Raw genomic sequence first — 20,581 nt, 5'->3', positions numbered from 1 at the left:
TGTAATAAGGCAACTCTGGCAGGGATAACTGCTTTTTATATTGTATGGTATTCATGGGGACTATCTTGCGGTACTTAAAATACATAGTGTGTGTGTTAGTCGCTCGGTCGTGTCTGACTCTGCAACCCCACAGACTGTAGCCCCCCCAGGCTTCTCTGTCCATGGAATTCGCCAGGCAAGAGTACTGGAGTGGGTTGCCATTCCTTTCCCAGATGTAAACCAGCTGCTGCTAAGTTGCTTCAGTCGTGTCTGACTCTTTGCAACCCCATAGACGGCAGCCCACCAGGCTCCTCTGTCCCTGGGATTCTCCAGGTAAGAATACTGGAGTGGGCTGCCATTTCCTACTCTAAAATACACAGTACTAATTCTGTTTTGCTTACATTTAAAATATACAGTGCAGAAAACAAATGAGTTGCCTAAAGCATATACTTAATATCAATTCAGGACTTGATTGATATTCTAGTTTAATAATCTTTTTACACATATAGAAGAACTTCTATTTTAAATACTAAGAAAAAAAATCTTCTTATATAGTCACTTCTCATTATTCGCAGTGATGATGGTCTTTAAAGTTGCCATGAACACTGAAATTATGATTCCCGAACCATTGCTCCTGGGAAGATACAGGCTTCTGGTCACAACATTTTTGTCAAATGATCAATGACCTTGTTCTGTGTGTTTCTGCTTATAAAACCTAATTGATACCTTATTTAATATACATTAAATAAGAGAACTCACAGCCAACAGCACCATAAGTCAGGTCTGAAGGAAGCTTATCTATATACATGTATTTCCTCCAAGAGGCACATCACAGTCTCTTCTTTTGCTCAGAAAATTAGACAGCACTTCAGCGCTAGGCTTGAAGACCTTTTAAACAATGAAATCACCAACAAAAAAAGCACAAAAATGCAAAAGACACAGCACTAAACAGACTTAAAAGCACACTCATTTACAGTATGAGAGTTCAAACAGGAAGGCAATAAGACCTCTGGTTTGATCTCAACTGGAAACGTGTACGTGGGTGACTCAGGTTTTTCCTACTCTGTGTATGCTTGCAAAAGACCACAAAAGCCACGCTGAGTATTGACTTTGAGGTTTAAAATAAACGTTAGCAAGTAGGTGAATTCATAAACACAGAATCTGCGAATAATGAGGAATGACTATATATAAATTAGCTCTATTCTATAAAATTAGTGTCTGGATTAAGTCACTACTGAAAGTCTATATATGTATTTTTGTATTCCAAAAAAAGTCACCAAGGTAATAACTTACGGTCCAAAATTTGATAAAATACTGTAAGTCTGTAGCAGCAATAAAAACGCAGTATAGCAGAGAATAAGCCAAGAAAAGGAGGAAAAATTTATAATTTGAAAATCCAACACAATTGTTCACCCTGTTAACAAAACAAAAACAACATTTTCAGTGACTTTTATGCTGTTACCCTGGGTACACATATGCTCAACCTTAACACAAGTATTTGATTTCCTAACATTAAAATTTATTGGCATTTCTTTAAGCATAACTCAAAAGATTTCATTTTAAAAATTTTCTAAAGATTTTTTTTACACATACAAACATTAAAAACTCCATTTCACTAAAAAGGAATTTCTATGTTCAAACTAGAAATTTGATATGTAATATTGCTTTAATTACTCATGACCCCTGTATTTCCTGTCCAATTATACAAATAAGCACATGCCCTAAGTATTGATCTTGTGAGCAATCTATTAACACCAAACAGATAAGAGGGATTTTCTAAATTCTTTTCTGTGTTACGTTTGGATTTGATGTCTAACTATGATTAAGTAACTTTAAAACTTTTTAAGTTTTCCAAAATTAGATGAGAGGTCTTTACAGACTACTGGCATGCTGACGGTACAGCAGTGAAGCAACCAGATTATCGAAACATCTTAAAGGGCAGGTTTAAGGAAAGAAACAGGACTGGGAGCCAGACAGCCAGGTCGTCACGTACACTTGATGCTAAATAGCTATGTGTCCCTGACAAAGTGCCATAATTTCTAAGGGTTTCCTTTTCCTCATCTGTCAAATCAGCACTCTGAGATCCTTTCTGAGAACCAGGTCTCTATGCTATGATCTGAATCTCCAAAAATGGAGATTCGGAATTCTCAGCTCTTACTCTGAAATCACTGTATTTGGAGAGGGCGGTTTAAGAACTCAAACTACTGTATCAATAAACATAAATACAAATACAACTCATGCTTTATAGTCACACTTCTTCTATCAAAGCTTATTTTGCCTCTTTTTATTAAGACAAGGGAATTCCTGGATGATAAATGTGACACAACAGCTAAGTGGAACTGGTTGTTATCTTCATGGGCAGTGAACCCATGAATTAACAATAAAAATAATAAACTCATTGCACAGAACACACAGATGTTTCTTATTTCACCTTTGTGTGTGTGTGTGTGTGTGACTCAGTCATGTCCAAATCTTTGCTACCCCATGGACTGTAGCCCACCAGGCTCCTCTGTCCATGGGATTCTCCAGGCAAGAACACTGGAGTGGGTTGCCATGTCCTTCTCCAGCAAACACCTTTGTTCCTACTCAGTACCGGCATAAGATAATCTTCCTCCTTACTGACTTTGCCAATAAATGAATTGTTTCTCTTTCTCTATTGTTGAGGAGAAACAATATTCATATGAAAAATGTTTACTCAATTACATACGATGAACACGAACTAGGTCCGCTATACGTCATGTGCCTGGAGTTAGCAATACTGTTACTACATGCTTAAAACTTTGTTAAGAGGACAGAGTTCAATTACATACGATGAACACGAACTAGGTCCGCTATACGTCATGTGCCTAGAGTTAGCAATACTGTTACTACATGCTTAAAACTTTGTTAAGAGGACAGAGTTCATGGTAAGTGTTCTTAAAATTAAAACTTTTTTAATTTAAAAAATTCAAAGGTTAAACATTGGACTTATGGATAAACCAAAATTTGGAACAAAAATGGAAAATGTTTATATCTTCTACCTCCAAAAATATAAGGTAAAGGGAACAGCATTAGATGTAGTAATTTTGGAGCATAAGGGTATTGTGTATGACAGATTCATAAAGAAGGCAAAACTGTGGGTGCACACCAAATGAAATCAGTTACACTGGCAGCCCAAGAGATTCCAGTGTGAGTGCGAACCAGTCACTGAGACTGTTTCTTACGACATCTGAATCAAATAATGGTAAGAAGTAATATTGCAAACAGGTCCATACAAGCTGAGTCTAAATGTGTTCTTTCACAAAAGGAGAGAGGATATCCCCATGCTTATCTGCGTTGGTTACTAGGGGAGTGAATGGGAGACAGAGGCTGGGGTGTTAAGATTGGCCACGTGGATGTCCAGACAATGACGCTTCTGTGGACGAGGGGAACATGAGATGGGACAGGAAAGACCACTGCTCTTCCTGCAGGAATGTAAGAACCAGCTTTTGTACTAGATGACACATAGTGTTTTTACAGAAAGGAAAATGATCTTGAATGGAGATTTTTACAACATCTAATTTAGCTTACTTTAACTTCTACTTAGGGGCATGCTATGATTTGCCATGTCAAAGTCAAGAAACAGAGAAGGTTAGTCAATAAAGACTGAGCTTGGTAGGAATGTTATATTTGAGATAATATTTATTTTTAATAATAACTTACTCTGTTCCTGACAGACAGCTTTTGGTTAGACATTTTTAACTGCCTACTACTTTGAAGACTCAATTTGAAAAGTGAATGTACTCTGAATCTGAATGCCTTTATATGGAGAAATAAACACATTCTACGTAAACACCCCTTACACATTCATTTAAACTCAGTTAAACAGCTCTTGGCTCTGTTTTAGGGAAACTGCTTTCTAAGTCTAAATTGGAAAAAGAACACAATATAAAAAAAGGTGGAAAGAAAGTGGCTGCTGAGGTCCAGACAACTTGATATATGACTTTAAGTCCACTCTGGAACTTTTCTGAGCCTCACTTTCCTTTTGTTTAAAAATGGGACAAATAATTTCTAATAATATCTGTCATGGTTATAAGGATTATAGATTTTACAGATATATGGAGATATCATCTCTGGACATTACAAGCACTCAATAAACTGAATCTTAAATTATTTAATTAGTGCCACCTAACCATTCGCATACTGTTCATGGGGTTCTCAAGGCAAGAATACTGAAGTGATTTGCCATTCCCTTCTCCAGTGGACCACATTCTGTCAGCATATTCAAAAGCAGAGACATTACTTTGCCAACAAAGGTCCATCTAGTCAAGGCGATGGTTTTTCCTGTGGTCATGTATGGATGTGAGAGTTGGACTGTGAAGAAGGCTGAGCGCCGAAGAATTGATGCTTTTGAACTGTGGTGTTGGAGAAGACTCTTGAGAGTCCCTTGGACTGCAAGGAGATCCAACCAGTCCATTCTGAAGGAGATCAGCCCTGGGATTTCTTTGGAAGGAATGATGCTAAAGCTGAAACTCCAGTACTTTGGCCACCTCCTGCGAAGAGTTGACTCATTGGAAAAGACTCTGATGCTGGGAGGGATTGGGGGCAGGAGGAGAAGGGGACGACAGAGGATGAGATGGCTGATGGCATCACTGACTCGATGGACGTGAGTCTGAGGGAACTCCGGGAGTTGGTGATGGACAGGGAGGCCTGGCGTGCTGTGATTCATGGGGTTGCAAAGAGTCGGACACGACTGAGCGACTGAACTGAACTGAACTGAACCATTCGCAGCCTTGTCAAAGAATATTATTAGTATAATTAATAAATTTAAAAATTATATTAAAAAGAAAAAACACTTATTTGATAGGATAGCCAATAAGGCAAAGACTACAGGATATCTATTTTAGTTAAAAAAGAAGTGTGAGGTTGTCCTCTGCACCCCAGAGGGTATTCTGGCCACAGGAGATATGCTGGAGTCATCACGAGCAGGAGGCATGGTTCTCTGATTTTTCAAACACTAAAAGTTGACAGATCCTGAGCTTCAAAATCATATGCAAGACCTGTATAAAAAGGTTGCCTCATTATAAGTCTTAATAAGTGACTGTTACATTTACATAATGACTGTAAAAAAGATCTCTTATATATTGATATGAAAACATTTCCAGGATATATTAAGTGAAGGGGGGAAAAGGCAGAGAGACTTAGGCTATAAAATTGGAAATATCAGTGGGAAAAGAACTTGCTAAGAAAGAGAACAGAATGAATGAAATGAAGGAAAGAATGAGGAAAGAAAAGAATCACCACAAATGAAAATCGTTACTTCAAACAGAGGTTATTTACCAACACCTTTCTCTAAGAGGAGCATTATTTTCATAGGAGTTAGTTAGCCTCAACCGGTTATAGCAGAAAATCTAGGTGAAGAAAAGTAAGAGGTACCCTGGAGAGAGATAAAGAATACTGCAAACCTGACATCCCGCTACTGTTTCTGGCAGCTGAGGTAACTGTTCACTATGTATGCTTCCCTCACCTCTGGCGTAGATTTGCGGGTACGTCTACCTTGCCTGAAAGTCAAAGTCACTCAGTCACATGAGTCAGACATCCGACTCTTTGTGACCCCCAGAACTCTACAGTCATGGAATTCTCCAAGCCAGAATACTGGAATGGGTAGCCTTTCCCTTCTCCAGGGGATCTTCCCAACCCAGGGACCGAACCCAGGTCTCCGCATTGCAGGTGGATTCTTTATCAGCTGAGCCACCAGGGAAGCCCTACCTTGCCTAGCACCAACCATGAAAGAAGGCAAGGCTTGGAGAATGATCATGCTTAATGTCCAAATCCAACCTGACTGGCAACCTTGGTGTGGTCTCACAGGGATGTGTACACTGAGATGAAAAGTTATAAGGGAGAAAAGCCAACCTTCATTAGTTACTTAGATCTTTCAAATAATCCTCTAGTCAGTTACCTAATTTCATGACTTAGAAATTTAAAAAAAAATTTTAATGAATTCTAAGTGGAAACCCTTGTTGAAACACATGTGTGTATTTACAGATCTGCTATTCTACTCCTTAACATTAAGTTCTATTTAAAGCACTGTTAAATTTTAGATGAATTCATTCCTTATTAGATACTTCAAGTGAAGTGTTATGTATAATTTATGTGCACATTTTGGTGTAATTTCTGTATTCTAGAAGTATTCTAGAATCTCTCTGTTTATGCATGTGCATACAAAGAAAACCATTTGTTCTGAGCAAATGTAAGGAAATAAGTTTTACATTGTTAACCTACTGGTGTTAAAATTATTTCATGGAAACTCATGGAATAAAGACTCTTTTGAGCTAACTAAACAAACTCTACAAACTAAACCTAAAGGGACTCCCTAGGTTAGCTAAGGCAAGATTTCATTTATAAACAGATTTAAATAGATCAATGATTCAACTTATTATGTTATAAAGGACAGAAACTTCTTTAAGTATACAGCCACACTCACCATGGGCAATGATGATCCATCTTCAAAATACATCTAAAAAGAAACCACACACACAAAATTCAGCATCCCACAAAAGTTTAATCCCAATGTTATAAAATGAAATACTATTTCAAAAGAGTTGTGGCAGGTAAAATATTGCAAAATTATTTACTTATCTAAAACCTGAATAATAGCAAAAGGCCTCATTAAAATAAACATTATAGCCAATTCTAGATGATACAAAAATATAACTTTAAATTCAAAATATACACGCTTTAAGATGTAAATAAAATAACTCATTTTCTAAAAACACAATATGTTAATATACAACTATTTTACGCTGAAGAAAGTACAAAATGTCAACAGATTTACAGACAGTCTGGATAAAACTTGTCCATTAATGTCCAACCGTAACACAAGTATATGGTGCTGTTCTTGTGGTGTATCAAGCATGTAACATTGGACTGTCATGAAGCCAACTGGATTATCTTTATAAAAAGGAAATGAGTCACAGAAATTTTTCTTAACTAGAACTAGCCAAGAATGAGCTGCTAAAATCATGCACTTCATTCAAGTCACAAAGAATCTGGGGGAACAGAGACAACTGATCATGGCCCTTAGCCATACTCGTATTTATGCAAGTGCTGGTCATATCTCCTAAATAAAGGTCTGATAAAAGGAGAAAAGGAAATAATCTGGAAAGCAACGAGAAGAGAAACACATTTTAAAAAACCCACGGGTGTGCAGACATTTTAGAAGTAAAGGGTTTTTTCTTACTTATCACAGACGGAACAGTGGTGGCAGCGATCTGGTTTTATAAGTTGGCATCTGTCACAATAGCGGATTGCTAGGAACAAAAAGCTCCACTTAGCCTTAGATTTAACAGTGAATTGAATACACAGTTAAACAGCTTTTAATCATTTACCCAAATTTAAATTCGATAAAGCATAATGAATTTAAATTTGATAGAAATGACATATTTGACTGCATAAATACAAAAATGAAATGATTTGACTATAGCCTCAGTTCTCTGCAGAGATTTCCCAAGAATAGATCTTTCGGGGAAATTTTTCTAAGGCATGCTCAACTATAAATATACTATCTAGTTACAAAGTAATCACAGACTTACAAAGGGTGCAACCAGGTCCATTTTCATCAAAGTAAACAGAATGTCTCCCTTGACTAAATCATTTCATTTCCTGGACTCTGCCAGGATGACTAGGTAAAGGATAAATCCACATTTTAGAAGTTTTTTGAGAAAGACATTTTAGAAATTTGTGAATAAATTCAACTAGCTGTTTGAATTGGGAAAGAGTTCACATCTTCCCTGCTGGGTGAGATGCAAGATGAGGAGTGAGTATTCCAAGAGGTATTTCCACCAGAGAATTTTAATTCTTGTGACTGAAGTCCTGAGCCTTTCTTCTCTAAAACAGACATCAGAGACAGTTGTGGATGATTGGAGATGCTCTTTCAGTACACAGGCATCGGACAGGATGCCCTCAGTCTGCCAAAGTTACAGGAGATCTGTTAAGTGGGCAGTAGAGTAGGGCCAGCAAAACCAAACGAGCAAACTTAAAATCTGGAAAACATACTTGCAGCAAGCAGTTATCAAGATTATATTAGCTAATATCACAATCTCTAAAAAAAGGAAAAAATTGTTATAAACTAAGAACAGAAAGAGCTTTATTTTTAAGACAACAGGCCTAGAAGGAGTTGTTTTCAATACTGAAATAAGTCTTTAATCATCCCCTTATAACTTTCTTTTTCAGGAATTCCAGAGATGAATGGCATGGCCTGCTCATCTCCTGAATGAAGAAGTCTCACAGGGACATTCCAGGTGAAGCTCTAAAGTATCCCTGGCTCATGCCAGGTATCAAAATGGGAGCAGTGTTGTCCAGAAGGAATATAATGTAAGCCACACGAGTACTGTTAAACTCTCTAGGAGCTATGTTAAAAGAAGTAAAAAAAAAAAAGGTGGGGGGAGATTAATTTTAATGATATATTTTATTTCACCTAATACATATTTCAACATATAATTATTATATTAGTTATAAATACATGTAATATTATATTTTATATTAATTATATACAAATGAAGTGTGTGAACATCAACTGAACCTTTCTGTTGCTTTCAAATAGCCTTTAAAACCTGTTCTGTGTTTTCCACTTATAGTCAAATTTGAAGCCGTCATAATCACAAAAGACTAGTGGTTTCCATAATGGGCAGCATAGGTTTAAAGTCACACAGTTTCCATGTGAGTTTTGTTGGGCAATTGTACATTCTCTCTAAGTGGTGATTATCTCTAAATTACACAGGGGGCGGGGTGCACCTTGCAAATTAAAGTGGGCGGTAACTCAAAAATATTTTGAAATTTTTCAATCTTTTTTGTGAAAGTCTTTTTGTTCATGGTTTTTCAGAAACAGAAATTTAGTCTTATAATTAAAACACACTCCATGTGCCAGATCAGATTCAACTAAAATCATCCCACTGGAATTTAAAGTAAGCCATCTGATTATCATTTAAAAAGTCCTAACAGTGGAGGGGGAATTTTAACTGTCTTGCTTGAATCTTCTGAGAATTTATTCATGTATTATTTATATAATTTAAAACTTTTTTGGTAAATACTGAAAAGGAAACATAACCAACATCTGTGTGCAGAGTGATAACCTAATTACATCACTTCTAATGGTAATCTTCCTAGTCAAAAAGTCTACAAAGATTTTTTTGTAGGAAAGGATCGATAGCAAGGGAGAGCTGGAAAAGCAAATAGTCCTCATTAATAAAAATAATAATATAATAGAGTTTGGAGAGCCCCATAAGAAATCAGGAGATGGTTGGATCAAAAAGAAAGCACAGGACAAAAAGAAGTGAGATGAACAGTCTTCACACTTGCCTCACACACCCAAGACTGTACATGGTTGAATTTGTTCTCTATGTATAGCAGTCAATATAACCTAGGCAGTCACTATTTTTCTCTTTCAGGTTTGGAGGAAAGACCGTGGATCTAGAATGAATGGGAAAACCCTCAATTATACTACTATCCATTTTCTTCAATTCTCTAAGATATATCAAGTGTGTGGACGTCAACTGAGCCTTTCAGTTGCTTCGGTCCATGGCCTTTCTCAGGGGGAGGAAGGAAGTTATCTGAACAACCCAGGGGTTTCGGCCGAGGGTGGGGTAAGAAAAAGGACCCTCGTATCCCTGCCTTGGGGGCACTGTGGCCCTCCACTGTATGTCCACTCTGCATTCATGATTACCTTTACACCCCACATATTCCAGAGACAGATTAACCACACCAACATTATCATCTGTTTATTATACTTCCTGTAATTTAGTCTATGACTCTAGTCAGCTAAAATTGATTTCAGCATGCATCCAGAAGTTTTGCACTAAAAATATAAAGACTATATTAACAAATTCAGATTCTGTTCCAGATTGTCAAAAATATTGAGAATCATAAGTTCATCCCAGGAGATAGGCATACAATACAAGAGAAGATAGTCTTCAATTCAGTTCAGTTCAGTCGCTCAGTCATGTCCTACTCTTTGCAACCCCATGAATCGCAGCATCCCAGGCCTCTCTGTCCATCACCAATTCCCAGAGTCCACCCAAACTCATGTCCATTGAGTCGGTGATGCCATCCAGCCATCTCATCCTCTGTTATCCTCTTTTCCTCCCACCTTCAATCTTTCCCAGTATTAAGGTCTTTTCCAATGAGTCAGTTCTTCGCATCAGGTGGCCAAAGTATTGGAGCTTCAGCTTCAGCATCAGTCCTTCCAATGAATATTCAGGACTGATTTCCTTTAGGATGGACTGGTTGGATCTCCTTGTGGTCCAAGGGACTCTCAAGAGTCTTCTCTAACACCACAGTTCAAAAACATCAATTTTTTGGTACTCAGCTTTCTTTATAGACCAACTCTCACATCCATATGTAACTACTGGAAAAACCATAGCTTTGACTAGATGGACCCTGTTAGCAAAGTAATGTCTCTGCTTTTATAATATGCTGTCTAGGTTGCTCATAACTTTCCTTCCAAGGAACAAGCGTCACGTAATTTGCACAAGGAGATGACATAAATCCAAACTGCAGTTGTTATTAATGAACACTAATACTTTGTTCTGATATGACTTAGTCTTAATTTGGTGTGTCAAGGGGTCTAGTAGAAAAAGCACTCCATATCTGCTGGCTCATCAAAAAAGCAAGAGAGTTCCAGAAAAACATCTATTTCTGTTTTATTGACTATGCCAAAGCCTTTGTGTGGATCACAATAAACTGTGGAAAATTCTGAAAGAGATGGGAATACCAGACCACCTGATCTGCCTCTTGAGAAATCTGTATGCAGGTCAGGAAGCAACAGTTAGAACTGGACATGGAACAACAGACTGGTTCCAAATAGGAAAAGGAGTATGTCAAGGCTGTATGTTGTCACCCTGCTTATTTAACTTCTATGCAGAGTACATCATGAGAAACGCTGGGCTGGAGGGAACACAAGCTGGAATCAGGATTGCCGGGAGAAATATTAATAACCTCAGATATGCAGATGACACCACCCTTATGGCAGAAAGTGAAGAGGAACTAAAAAGCCTCTTGATGAAAGTGAAAGTGGAGAGTGAAAAAGTTGGCTTAAAGCTCAACATTCAGAAAACGAAGATCATGGAATCTGGTCCCAACACTTCATGGCAAATAGATGGGGAAACAGTGGAAACAGTGTCAGACTTTAATTTGGGGGGCTCCAAAATCACCGCAGATGGTGATTGGAGCCATGAAATTAAAAGACGCTTACTCCTTGGAAGGAAAGTTATGACTAACCTAAATAGCATATTCAAAAGCAGAGACATTACTTTGCCAACAAAGGTCCGTCTAGTCAAGGCTATGGTTTTTCCAGTGGTCATATATGGATGTGAAAGTTGGATTGTGAAGAAAGCTGAGCGCCGAAGAATTGATGCTTTTGAACTGTGGTGTTGGAGAAGACTCTTGAGAGTCCCTTGGACTGCAAGGAGATCCAACCAGTCCATCCTAAAGGAGATCAGTCCTGGGTGTTCTTTGGAAGGAATGATGCTAAAGCTGAAACTCCAATACTTTGGCCACCTCATGCGAAGAGCTGACACATTGGGTAAGGCTCTAATGCTGGGAGGGATTAGGGGCAGGAGGAGAAGGGGATGACAGAGGATGAGATGGTTGGATGGCATCACCGACTCGATGGACGTGAGTCTGAGTGAACTCCGGGAGTTGGTGATGGACAGGGAGGCCTGGCGTGCTGCGATTCATGGGGTCGCAAAGAGTCGGACACGACTGAGCGACTGAACTGAACTGAGGAATGTGGAAACTAGATTTTTGCACTTGATACTGTCACTGCCATTAAATAGTTTTGGAAACTTGTGCAGTAATTTACTTTTAGGGGGTTTAAATTTCCTCCATATTAGTTTAGGCCCATCTAGGGTAAATATACATACACATATACAGAAACACTTTTCTATCTTTGTGGGATAGAATCAGTGGCATAATATCAAATGAGGGAATCACTACTTGCTCACTGACAAGCAGTAAAAACAAACAGGAAAACATCATGCGTGAGACTTAGAGTTATACTGAATTATGATTCTAAAGTGAGTCAGAATTGAATATATACAATATAAAAATATTAATGAGATATTTTACAGTCCTTTTTTCCTCCTAGGTCTTTGAAACTAGTTGTGTATTTTATACTTAGAGTACATCTCAATTTGGACGAGCCATATTTTAAGGCTCAAAAGCCACATGGAGGTTGTGGCCGCCGAAGTGGGCAGCACGCAGTCACAAAGTGTCTGGGTGAGCCTTTGGTGGGCAAGCACCAGTCATCCAAGCGTGTCAGCTTTTTTTTAATAACATATATTTTTAAAAAGTCTTAACTGAATTTGTTACAATATTGCTTCTGTTTTATGTTTTGGGTTTTTGACTGTTGAGGAATGTGGGATTTTAGCTCCCTGACAAGGGATCGAACCCACACCCCTAAGAAGGTGTGGTTGTAATCCCTGGACCACCAGGGAAGTCCCCATGTCAGTTTTTAAGACAATTACTTGATTAGATAGCTGTTAAATGACCTAAAAAATTTGACCCAAGTAAATGAGATTTATTGGGTTGTATTTGTAAAAAAAAAGAATTACTATAAATTTTAAAGATAAACTGTATCAATAGCTGAATTAAGTTTTGTATAATTTATATAATAACTTTTAAATTTATGTAAAATTATCAACAATATGTTCATTACTATACTGCTCTTTTGACTTAAGAATAGGTAGGTGTGTAATTAAAACTTTAAAAATGAACACAATTACAAATCAAGATTTCAGCAGTTCTAACATCTTCACTGAGTCACAACTAGGAAGGCAGAATAGAAGTCAAGCCAGTTCTGACTTGGTTGAGATCTCTATGTCATAGCCTTATCAGATTTCCATTCTGTTTTATGGGATTCTATAGAAGACAGTTAATAACAGTCTGGGCCATAGCACAGTGTGTTTCAATGAGCATTTGAGTGTCAAGTACAGACATGCTTTCTAACCGTCACCCCAACCCGTCCTGCTAAAGCCCTTATTGTCCTCTACCTCCGGACATGGTCCTCGTGTAGATGGGGAGGTCTTTGGCTGCTCGCCGAAGGACTTCCTGATGGGCTTCTCCTCTAGGCTCTCTCTCCAGCAATTCTTTCTCTGCATAAGAGAGATGGAACTGTGGAAGAAACTTAAATATTAATCAGTGCTCACAAAGGAATAACATATTGATCTACTATACCCGCAAAAAAGGTATTTATAAAATATTAACAGGACATAGCATATATATTCAAAGAGGCAGTGGGGTATGAAATCTGGGCAAGTCTATTCATCCCGTAGTTTATAAATCTAGAAAAGGGGAAAAATGATAACTCTTGCTTCCTCAGATCTTTGTGAACCTCAAAAGGAAAAGAGAATGTAAAAGTGTTTTTACAAACTGTAGAGTTCTACCCAAGTATTAGTTATATTAATAGATGAAATGGCAAAACAAACCAATTAGCTCAATGGATGTAGTTTACAATCAGTTATAATTAGAAACAAAAATAGAAACAAATACATCAAGCAAGTATTCTCATGTAGAGGGAGTTTTAACTTTGGGATAATCATTACATGAATTCTTTAGCACTCAAAAGAAGTACTCTTTAATTTTACTTCTTATACTGCAAATTTTGTCCCACCAATTTAAAAAAATACTTCTTTGAGAAAATGAAAATCTGTTTGAGTTCCAACTTGATAATCACAAAAAAAATTTTAAGTCTGTTCAAACTCCTATAAATATGCTCTAGGAGACATGTACAAGGATATTCACATAATCACTGTTTGAAACATAAAAACTAAACCCAAATGTCCATCAAGGATAATGGATAAAGAACTTGGAGTATAATTCATCCAAATAACTTGAATCCCATATGGCACATAACATTTAATGAACTACAGCTGTGTACAACCAGGACTATCAACATACTGATGAACAGATATATAAAATAAACTATTATACATGTTATTTTTAGGGATATGACAAAAATTATTCATGGGACTGTGTACCTTGTTTGGAAATAGTTTTGAGTGATAGAAAATGGATAACATCAAACGAAACTATAATACTGTAATAGTCAAGAAAGGATAGGGTCAATCTAAGAGAAAGAATCTATTAACTTTCGATTGCTCTGCCTAGAACACTATTCCTCACACTCTCTGGATGGCTCTTTCTCATGCTGCAGGTTTCAGCTTAAATGCCATCTTCTCAAGGGACTTCCATGATTCCCTTAATCGAGTAGGGACCCTGATAACTCGTCCCCTCCCCTCGCCATATTCTCCATCAGGTCCATGTGTGCTTTCTTTGTGTGGCACACCATAAATTGAATTTATTTTGTTGGTTCATTTGCCCTTTGTCTCTCTCTTTCCCAGCATGTAACCCCACTAAGTCTCAGCACAGAGTAAGTCCTCTGTGAGAACTGTGGAATGGACAAAGGAACAAGTCCCAGCAGCCCTGTCAGAGCGTCGAAAATTGAGGCAAAAGTTTTTTTATACTCTAGTCTCTAGCTTTCCATCATCAGAACCCTGATTCCCACTATTCAGGTAGATTTGTCTCCCTTGTTCGTGTGTAAAATTAATTTAAAACCTAGCATTGAAAATTAGTAAAAGACTTAATAATAGTCAAAAGGAATAAAACTATCAACATTTTATTACATTTTCTACAGAGTTCTGGATCTTTTTAACCTTAGAGGTAAGTTCTAGTGAGTGATGGAACTGGATGGCTCCTTGGTATGTTTAATACTTTTATAAATAAACGTAACACACAGCATCCATCAGGTCCAAAAGACCAAATACTGTTTGGTAGAACTATTACTTATCTAAGATGGATGTCAAAATACCTAAAGCTATCTTGGAATGCACCAAATATGCACTCCCCTTCCTTAACACGTTTATGTACAAATGCCTGTCACAGATTTGAGGAAAGGTGACATTTGTAGAGATCTGATGGAATGAAAGATCTCCTGGGGTGTTACCTTTTGATAACACACCCAACCTCCAACCCTCCAGATTGTGGCAGTCCTTTGGCTAGTTAATGCAAGTTGTTTTGCTTTTAAGTAGTTTTATAAATTTTAGAATACTTGGAATTTACCAAAAAGTTGAGAAAATGGTGTAAGGTTCCCATATATCCTCTCATCAAACTGCTGATATTCCTAATATCGGGTATTAGTATGGTACATTTAGGACAATTAATGAATCAATATGGATACACTGTTATTAACAACAGTTCATAGTTTATTCAGATTTCCTTAGTTCTTATTGAATATCTTATTTCTCCGTTCCAGGGTCCCGTTGAGGATACTACAGTACATTTGTTGTCCACGTTTCCTTAAGTTCCTCTTGGCTATAACAGTTTCTCAGATTTTCCTTGTTTTTGTTGAGCTTGACGATTTTGAATAGTACTGCTGAGGTATTTTATAAAGGTGCTTCTCTACTGGAATCTTTCTGATGTTTTTCAGATGATTAGACTGGGGTTACGGCTTCTGTGGAGGAAGACCACAGAAGCAAAGTGCCATTCTTCTCAAGAGAACATACAATCAACGTGACTTAGAACTGTTGACGGTGACTTTAATCACCTGGTTGAGGAGGTGTTTTTCAGGGTTCTCCACTGTAAAGTGAATCATTATTTCCCTATCTCATCCTGTAGTCTTTGTAGTCTTTGGAAGGAACTTACTACAGGCAGCCTGCATTTTACAAAGCGGGGATTTATTCCTCCCCTCCTTGAGGGCTATGGTCCATAGGGTCGCATGCATGCATGCATTGGTGAAGGCAGGTACTTCTTTATTTTTTGGCATGATAAGATGCTTCTGGCTCATCTTCAAAATCTCCTGCCCTAGTTCTAGAATCAGCCATTTCTCTAAGGAGTTCTTCTTCCTTTTATTGGAGAATGATATCAGAAATCAACATTTGGAATCAAATACAGTTTTCAGATAAAAGGAGAGTATGATTTCAAAAGGATGTGCAAACTAAGAAAAAAGCAAAATCTAATAACACACAGGAAACTCAGAGAATTGTATTTCCTTTTTTGTTAGTTGTTTCTGACTTAAGAAAAAAAGAAACATATCACCTCATCAGTACCTAAAATATCCAAATTAAAACATAAAACATTGGAAACTTTTCTTAAGAAGAGCACAGGGTGTGCCAAGACTCTGATGAAACTGGTAGCTTTGGAAACTGCTACAATCCTTTTGGGAAACAATTTGGCAAGTGACTTAAATTTCCTTTGTCTAGTAATTCTACCTCTGATAACTCACATTAAGGAAAATAACCCAAAATATGAGTAAAGCTCTATGAGCAAACATGTTAATAACACTATAATATGGAAAGTTGGGATCAGCGTAAAACTCCAATGTTTCAGTGAGAATATCATGTTGTTATTAAAAATGGTAATTGTACTTAAAAATAAACCAATGAAGAACTATTACATGAAAAAAAAATAAGAGTATGTGCCCTCTAAATACAACTAGGAAAAATAACTAGAAAGAAATTCAGAATATAAACTGGCTAAATTAGTGTGGTGGGATTTGTTTTTTTCTTTTTCTGCCTCCTCTTCATTTTCAAAATATTATTTAGTACGGTTATATTATTTTTATATTGGAAGAAAATCTTATGAATTGAAAACTTTTATTCTCTCAATAGTGACTAGAAGATATTTACATTATTTTCTTCTATTTTCTCTTTTCCTACATTTAGAATCTCATTTCCAAAGGGCAGTTGAAGTCCAGGACCGTCATTTTATAAGTGAGGGTTCTCTGGCTGCTGATCAGTTAAAAAGACTGGCCCAAGATCTTGCATTTTATTAATGGACTAAGATTATTAACCAGCAAACGAGGACTCTTTATTTCATGACAATGGTCTCCAAACTCTTTTGATCATGTAACCCTATCAGTAAAAGAATAATTAGAGACTGTACTGCTAGTCTATGCATATTTAGTCATACATATATATTATTAGCTAATATATTATGTACCTTATATATGAAATTTTTAAAAAAGGAGTTGATGTATGGCAAAACCAATACAATATTGTAAAGGAAGTAGCTCCAATTAAAATAAATAAATTTATATTAAAAAATACATACATAAATAAAATTTACTTTTTAACTTAAAAAAAATAAAAAGTAAAATATGAATACAGATTTTGCTATGTTTTTCCTCTACGCTCCAACTGATGTCCTGAGCTCCCTTCTCCCAGAATACAGCCTCTACTCCTTTTGCTAGAGTGTGGCGTAGGGACAAGAGTGCAGCTGTGAAGGTCAAAAAGACTGTTTTGAATATTAGCTCTGCCACATGCTAGCAGGAGATAATGAGGAACCAGCAAAGGAGACCAAGAAGGAGCTGCCACTGTGCATAAAAATAAAATTTCCATGAGAAAGGAGGTAAGAAAATTCTGGAAAGAAAATAATAGCATGGTTAACAGCAAACAACAATGGCACCCCACTCCAGTGCTCTTGCCTGGAGAATCCCATGGATGGAGAAGCCTGATAGGCTGCGGTCCATGGGGTCGCTAGGAGTCGGACACGACTGAATGACTTCACTTTCACTTTTCACTTTCATGCATTGGAGAAGGAAATGGCAACCCACTCCAGTGTTCTTGCCTGGAGAATCCCAGGGACGGGGGAGCCTGGTGGGCTGCCATCTATGGGGTCGCACAGAGTTGGACACGACTGCAGCGACTTAGCAGCAGCAGCAGAGTATAAAGAGGAGAAGGCAATGGCAACCAACTCCAGTACTCTTGCCTGGAAAATCCCATGGATGGAGGGGCCTGGTGGGCTGCAGTCCATGGGGTCGCTAGGAGTCGGACACGACTGAATGACTTCACTTTCACTTTTCACTTTCATGCATTGGAGAAGGAAATGGCAACCCACTCCAGTGATCTTGCCTGGAGAATCCCAGGGACGGGGGAGCCTGGTGGGCTGCCATCTATGGGGTCGCACAGAGTCGGACACAACTGAAGCGACTTAGCAGCAGCAGCAGAGTATAAAGAAAGAAGTCCAAAATCTGGACAAGAGTCATCGTTGCCAAGCCAGGGAGTCCAGCCTTTTCCCTGTGGAGTGGGCAGAATCCCTGAGTAGCCAGAAGCAGCAGAGTGAAAAGAGTCAAGCCTCAGCTTCAGAATGAAGGATGGATTTCTGCAGGATCCTCGGAATCCCGGAGTGTGGGCAACATTGGCAGGGGTGACGCCACAGAGAAAACTGCAATGTGTCAAGACGAGAGGGATGACTGAGCCTCCAAATTAGGGCAATGAGGGAAAGTAACGGGAAAGGGGCTGGAACTGAAAAAGAAAAATGAGGAAGTGACACATTTCCAGAATGTGGGTGCTAGGGGAGGGGCGCGGATGGCAAGCTTCTGGCTCGAATGACGACGTGGTTGGCAGTGGCATGAACACGCGTAAGAAACAGATGAGTCACGGTTTGGGGAAGGAGAGGGTGGTGACTTCAGCCTGTGATGTGCTGCGTCTGTGGTGTCAGTGCGATGATCAAGGACTCATGTTTGGCAGGGAGATACAGAAGTTTGAAATTCATAGGGGAGGTCAGGCTAGAAACAGATGTGGAAATTGTGTCAACACAGAGGTGATAAGCAAACCACCAGAGTGGAATAGATGATCTATGATAAAAGTCAGTTTTCTCCTTCAAACCTACGATTCAGGCTATGATGAAGGCAAGAAAGATGATAGGAAGGGAAAAAATATGGTAGAGGGAGGAAAAAGAGGCAGGGGAAGAAAGTGAGAAAAGAAGGGAAAAGGCTACTTCTTGGCACTCGAGACCAAGCCTGCTATGAATGCTATGCCGATATCTGTGGTTTTGTTTTCAATATCCTTTCTCAGTTCACACAGCATATTTACTGGCCTTTCTGACCACAGCTGCATTTCAAACAGATTCAGGAAATAATTCACAATGATGCTTAGACCTCTTTCTTTCTTTCTTTTTTTTTTCAGGTTAGCCTACTAAAACCACACTATTATTATTGGAGCAAAGTTTATTTCTATTCAACATCTATGTACTAGACTAAGTGCCAAGGATACAACAATGAGTAAAATATAGCCCTTTGCCTCAAGGACATTTAACCGGGATTAAGAACCCAGAAACAAAAAGTTAGCCAGAATAATCTTTTCAAAATGCGTATTTGAACAAATAACTTTATTTAAAACCTTCTGAGCTGAGACTGTTAGATGTTCCTCAGTATCTACTCTGTCCTTGTAACATGGTTAATGTGAAGTGAAAGTTGCTCAGTTGTGTCTGATTTCTTTGCAACACCATGGACTATATAGTCCATGGATTCTCTGGGCCAGAATACTGGAGTGGGTAGCCTTTCCCTTCTCCAGGGGATCTTCCCAACCCAGGGATCAAACCTAGGTCTCCTGCATTGCAGGCAGATTCTTTACCAGCTGAGCCACAAGTGAAGCCCAAGAACACTAGAGTGGGTTGTCTATTCCTTCTCCAGCGGATCTTTCTGACCCAGGAATCGAACTGGGGTCTCCTGCATTGCAGATGGATTCTTTACCAACTGAGTTACCAGGGAAGCCCCATGGTTAACATGGCCACTGAGAATAAAGACCAAACTCCAGTCTTCTGTGCAACTAAATGTGGCCATATAACCAGCTGAATTCTAAATAGAAGTGGAAATGGCATCAGCAAACTTTAGAAAGTGTCCTTAATAAAAAGACATTTACTTCCACTCCTCTTTTCTACTTTCTCTGGTCTGCTGCCTGGAATGTAGACATGATGGCTGGAACTGAAGCAGCCATTTTAGGTCAAGAAGTAATGCTGCGAATAGATGCTATGTATGTTAGAGTAACAGGAGAGAAGCCTGGGTGCCCAGCAGCTGTAGAGTAGCTACAGACTTTGGAAGTGAGAAAGATTAGGTAAGTTGTTATTTTTTTATTGTTTCTGGTAGCTGACAGCCAACTAATGAACCACTAATATGATAATTATAAGAGAAACATGTCTACCTTCAGCTCTATCTTTCTATCAACCTATCTACCATCCATCCATCCTTGTGTCTGACTCCAAAGCAGAAGTGGAACATATAACATATTTAATATTGTAAATATAATACTTATACAGTGGAAAAATAATATGTACCAAGTAAAAATTCAACTATTTAACATATTAATATAAAAAAACCACTAGGCTCAATAGGTTTGCAATATTAATAAAAAGACATAAAACTCATTCTTTAGACAGCAATATTTCAGATTTCCATCTTTAGGAGGTAACTATACTAATACTTTAACTTACTTCTTTCGAAGGATTCATTGGTAATGTAAAGATAGTTTTCCAATACGACCAGACAAACATTGCAAAAAGTAGATGATAAGCGATCAGGCACACAACTAAAATGAGAGAAACAAAATTATCACTGTAGTACGCGAATACACACTACAATCATGGTATCACAAAAGGTATGCCTGTTCTAAAATAATCAAAGAATTTAATTATTTAGTTACCATCCTATGATCAGAACCCTCCCATCTGTAAACAGGCCCATCTATTGGCAAAACAGCTACAGGGACCTCTCTTAAATGATAAAAATAAGGAAGTTACGCCTGCAACTTTAAGCTATAAACACAGTGTTAAACAAACGTTAAAACATTCAGGCTTTAATAACTTTGCTTCACTA

General features: G+C 38.0%; 1 protein-coding gene across 1 annotated transcript in view; it reads right to left on the bottom strand.

The window, feature by feature from the left end:
* ZDHHC2 (zinc finger DHHC-type palmitoyltransferase 2) overlaps positions 1-20,581 on the bottom strand; it is a 70,688-nt gene that overhangs the window by 14,906 nt on the left and 35,201 nt on the right. The window contains exons 3-7 of the mRNA XM_025279301.2: positions 20,200-20,294; positions 12,984-13,104; positions 7,178-7,247; positions 6,422-6,454; positions 1,273-1,393 (exon numbers count right to left, since the gene is read on the bottom strand). Coding sequence (XP_025135086.2) covers positions 1,273-1,393; positions 6,422-6,454; positions 7,178-7,247; positions 12,984-13,104; positions 20,200-20,294 — 440 coding nt within the window. The remainder of the gene's footprint in view (positions 1-1,272; positions 1,394-6,421; positions 6,455-7,177; positions 7,248-12,983; positions 13,105-20,199; positions 20,295-20,581) is intronic.

This window comes from Bubalus bubalis, chromosome 1 (genome assembly GCF_019923935.1).
Source record: "Bubalus bubalis isolate 160015118507 breed Murrah chromosome 1, NDDB_SH_1, whole genome shotgun sequence".
Classification (NCBI taxonomy): Eukaryota; Metazoa; Chordata; class Mammalia; order Artiodactyla; family Bovidae; genus Bubalus; species Bubalus bubalis.
This window is presented reverse-complemented; position numbering and strand designations above follow the sequence as displayed.